We start from the raw sequence: 4,612 nt of genomic DNA on the forward strand, positions 1-4,612 counted from the left end.
ATAATCCATTCCATAGGGGAAAAAAATGCTAGATCTAGTACTAGCACTGGAAGGAGAGTAATGCCACAGATATTTGAAAAAGCGCATGTACAAGAAACGCAATGTAGCTCCTATTCAGCAGACAACCCAACCTGTGTCATTCAGGGGTGCCAGCATCATCCAGGATGAGCCTCATGGCCGGGACCAGACATGAGCAACATGACCAGGACAAACAAAACCTAGACCTCTAATGGCAATTAACAATTGCATCATACTACACTATATTGTTATGGCAATACCAAGTTGAGTGGTGATAATAACTTAGCACTGGACAAGCCTGGTGATGAAAGCACAAACTGTAGAGTAGGTTAAAAAGATCTTATGACAGAGCCATCATTATGACTAATATATATTGCTGATAGAAGCATCCTTATGGCTTACCTGATCTGCCCATGTGAGTAGGCTTTGATATGCATTGGCAAATACCAGAGGTGATGAAGCTAAAATGAGGCCAACAAAAAAGCACAATTGACAGCATTAATACTTCCAAACATTAGCATTACAGTCTAATCAGTGATCAACTGCCAACCAAACTATTCTCAGTTCTTCAACTAAATGACTAGAGGATGGAAATTACACACCAGATTTGGTATCTGGTTAAACTGGATGAGCACTTGGCTCGACTGTCTTGTACTTGTCATGAGCCTCCTCATAATTCAGCTTGAGCTGCTCATGGCGCTTCAGTGAAGCCTCAGAAAACTTCGTCAGACAATCAAGGACTACCGTCAGTTTTGACTGTAACCCTTCCACCAGTGCTACCCCGCCGCTTGATTCCTGCTCATCGTTTTCCAGCATCACACATTCCTGAGACTCACTCCTGGAATGTGGCTCTCTTCTCAGTTTAGTTTGATCAGCCTGATGCTCGAAGGAGTCGCGCAAGAGCTGCATTACGTCTTTAATGGACTTGCATAGCTCATCAGTGGGGAGCGACTCCATCATGGCAAGCCAGTCCCTGCAGAGGATGAATATCGGAGGGGAGACTGCCTGGCGAGGAGGAAATGAGATATTCCGCTTCCGACGGCGTCGTTCCTGGGGTGGTTGCAGGATGCACTTCTGGAGCCATTCGTTGAGGGCATGCACATATGACTTCTGAGCAGTGACCCAGATCCTGAAGGTTGACGAAAAGCAGTCCATCTCATTACACAGATGCATTGCTGCCTGGCGGTGATGCTCCCCTTGCTGCACCGAGGTTGAAGTTTTTACATGGTATGCCAGTGATATTGTAATGAATTGTTTGTGGTGGCATTCTAGCATTGCTTTCCACATCCTAATTAATCTGCAAAAGGAATGCATGTGCATTTCATTTTCAATGTTAACGTGGTAAATGAATGTGAATGAAACTATAGCAAATCAATATGTCTATAATATATTTTGATTAGCCAGATCAAAGTTCAAATGTCAAGAATCACATTGCTCTGCAAAACAGAGGTTCTTTAGAAAATAACTAATGAATGATGTAGTCAAAACAATTAAGATGTTTTTCTTATTTTCAGCATTATACTGCCAAAACTAAATTTGCAATAACATGACAGTTCAAACATTTGTATAACTTACAACAAAGCAACAAGGTAATATTAAGCAGGAACAAAGGAACGACGATCAATAAATCTGTTAAAAACCATATTGATGTAAAACAAAAATGTTTGGTACTCCCTCCATCGCACAACATAAGAAGTTTTGGCAAGCTATGTTAGCTTTAGCTTGCAAAAAGTATCTTATATTATGGGACAGAGGGGGTACATACTAAGTCTCAAAACAAAGGCATTAATTAGGTAGTACCCTTGAATGAGCTCAACAAGTTGTGGCTGCAGCTCTCCATCCCTTATTTTCTCAATTCTTTTTGAGATTGCATCAACAGCCTGGATTGCAACAGAAACCCTGGAGTGCAGATCCTTCACAACAGCTCGAGTCTTATCAATGAGTTCCGCATTTAGACCTCGTGTAAATTGGTGCCGGAGAAGGTTACATTTCTCGTCATAAGTCTTTCTGACATTTTCACTTGCCTAAATAAACAAGTAATGCAGTTTCAGTGACTCATTATGCCAATAAAAGACACATTTAATTGCTAGCCTCTATTTCACAACTCACAACCATTATTACATTATTTTATAGTTGACATATAACATGCAAACTACACTCCAACTAGTATTAAGCAAATCAAATTTTACAATTAGTAAAAACAAAAATAGTATGCCTGCTACATTTTACAACAATTCTTTCAAGATACAGCAGTTGCCTCCTAAACTTAGTCTTGACAACTACAAGATTAAAAACAAGGTTTCACTAGAGTGATACAGCAATACACCAGCCATATTTTTAGAGAAGTGACTAATTCATAATTGGCGCATCATAATAGAAAGCTTCCTTAAATAATGTAAATGTACCTTGATTTCATCATATAATTTTCTCTCCCATGCATGTAGCCTATCCAATGTAGAAGAATGGCTTCCAGACACCATAGCAAATTGCTCAATAAAATCATTATTACTATCATCCACATCATCTTGAATCATCGAAGTTGTAAGTGGACTTTTAGATGACGATGATAGAGACGAGACTGAACGTTTCCAAGTAACAACATTTGAAACGTGCTGTGCAGTTTCTACAGAAACAAAACAAATAGTATATCTTTAGGCAAATATTATTGTAGCGATGATGAGAAGATGACAGTTACACATCCTACTTACCCTGATTGAGAAGAATTTGACGATTGCAGCAGACTCGAAAGGCTGATACGAATCGAGCAGTAGGTTTGCCTGGAGAACCTGGAATTTAAGAAATAAATGGGAAAGGAAGATTCATCAAACAATCCTATTTAACCCAGATAAGAAAGTGAAGAAATCATCTTGTCTTTTTAGGCAACCTCGGTCTGATAGCCCACCAATTTTTGGGCTTGCCCTCACATTGGCAAGCCAAAATTTGGTATAACCAAGAGATGCCCAAACAGACAAGACCATGTATCCCCTCATGATTATCACCTGGTAATTTAGCAGATATATCAAGTCTGATCTTCTTTGTCTCAAGCATTCTTGAAACCTCATTCCCGGCTTCGGCAGCACGTATAAAGCGGGTTTCAATTTCCTTCATGCTTGACACAAAATCTTTTGCTCGATGGGTGATGAACTCAGAGGGATCTTCGGTTTCTGTGTGTGATTCTCTTTTTGAATCCCCTTCCTCCACCTTTGGCACAACCTGCTCTGAAGAAGCCCCTTCATCAGAAGCAGCCACCAGCCCACTTGCTTTACTGACCCCTCTTTGTGTTGCTTTGGTTTCCTGCTTCGGCACCGTGTCATCATCGACAATCTCCAATTCTGAATGCATTCTAGTGGACTTGTTTGCTGGTTCTTCACTCAATGTCACCGGCTCGGCTTCCCATGACTCTCTCAAGCCCTTCAACCTATCGAAGTTCAAGGTCAGACCATCCACATTGTTTGCTCTGGCAGCACCAGCGGCGTCAAAGAAATCCCATGAGGCGCTCATTTCCTCCGAGGACAACGGCGGCGGCGGCGGCACAAAGGCGGAGACGGGGGACTCCTGCCCCACAAACTCAGCGGCGGACGGATCGACCGTGAACGTCAGAGGAGCAGTCCCCGCGGCCTTCATGCAGTGGACCCTCGCCGCCGCCGACGACGACGGAGAGGCCAGGCGATCCCCTCCTCGATGCATCGCCAGCATCGGGGACGGGGAGCCCCCGGCGGTGTTGTCCGCCTCCGCCGCGCGAGACGGCGACGGGGACGCCATGGAGGAGCGCGACGGCGACCTGCCCGCCTCGGAGATGGAGAGCGACGACTCGGGCGACAGGTTGGCGGCCTCGGCGTGCCGCCGCAGCGCGGTGCCCACGCCGCGCAGGGAGCGGGTGTAGGACAGGTGCGCCGCCGAGAGCGCGTCGCGGGAGTCGATGGCCCGCCTGATGCGCCGCAGCCGCTCCTTGCACAGGGCCAGGGCGCCCTCGCCGCCGCCGCCGGCGGCCTTGGAGGGCGAGGAACCCATCGAATCGAATCCCCTCCTGCGAAAATTTAGGGCACGGACGGTCAGGAACTGGAAAGCTCGCGGCAGGATTTCGTCACCTAGTCGCCGGATGAGGGCGGCGTCGTGCCTGGAAACCCAATGCAGGGTGGGTGGAGACGGCGCCGCGGTGGAGGGGCGGCGGGGACGGCAATGGCGGCGGCGGCGAGCGTGGGAGGCGGAGGAGCTGGGAGTGGTGGGCTCCAGCAGGATGCTGGAGCTAGTGCCCTGCCCCGCGACGGCGCCGCGGCGGAGGAGGTGGCGGACTCCGGCGGGCCTCCGATCTGGGAGGGGGGGAGGCGAGTGGGGAGGAGCTCAGCTCGAAGCACAGCAGCGGCAGCAGGCAGCTCGCTCTGCTTTTTTTTCTCTTTGGAGATTTGGAGAGGAGCAGCAGCTTGCGTGGGCGCAGCTCACGACCATGCGGCCCACTAACGTCCATTTCCGGTCCAACCAACCATGCATACTAAAAAAATCACATTTGCCTCAAAAAAATTCACATGATTTTCTCAGAAAAATATCACATGGCATATCCCATAGTTTGAGTTGCCTCAAAAATATCCGATAGTTA

At 46.9% G+C, this 4,612-nt stretch overlaps 1 protein-coding gene across 2 annotated transcripts; it reads right to left on the minus strand.

Annotated features, from left to right (window-relative positions):
- Positions 1 to 486: 486 nt before the first annotated feature.
- LOC119287920 (protein ROLLING AND ERECT LEAF 2-like) lies at positions 487 to 4,377 on the minus strand. Of its 2 annotated transcripts, XM_037567535.1 has the most exons (6): positions 4,136 to 4,377; positions 3,018 to 4,045; positions 2,727 to 2,804; positions 2,424 to 2,641; positions 1,819 to 2,042; positions 487 to 1,315 (listed from the first exon to the last, which is right to left on the minus strand). In XM_037567535.1, the coding sequence occupies exons 2-6, from the start codon at positions 4,027 to 4,029 to the stop codon at positions 637 to 639; spliced, it is 2,211 nt and encodes a 736-aa protein (XP_037423432.1). In that variant the 5' UTR covers positions 4,030 to 4,045; positions 4,136 to 4,377; the 3' UTR covers positions 487 to 636. The 2 variants fall into 2 exon arrangements, with proteins under 2 accessions (XP_037423432.1, XP_037423433.1); XM_037567536.1 differs by having other exon boundaries at positions 3,018 to 4,351.
- Between the last annotated feature and the right edge of the window lie 235 nt (positions 4,378 to 4,612).

This window comes from Triticum dicoccoides, chromosome 4A (genome assembly GCF_002162155.2).
Source record: "Triticum dicoccoides isolate Atlit2015 ecotype Zavitan chromosome 4A, WEW_v2.0, whole genome shotgun sequence".
In the NCBI taxonomy this organism is placed as follows: domain Eukaryota; kingdom Viridiplantae; phylum Streptophyta; class Magnoliopsida; order Poales; family Poaceae; genus Triticum; species Triticum dicoccoides.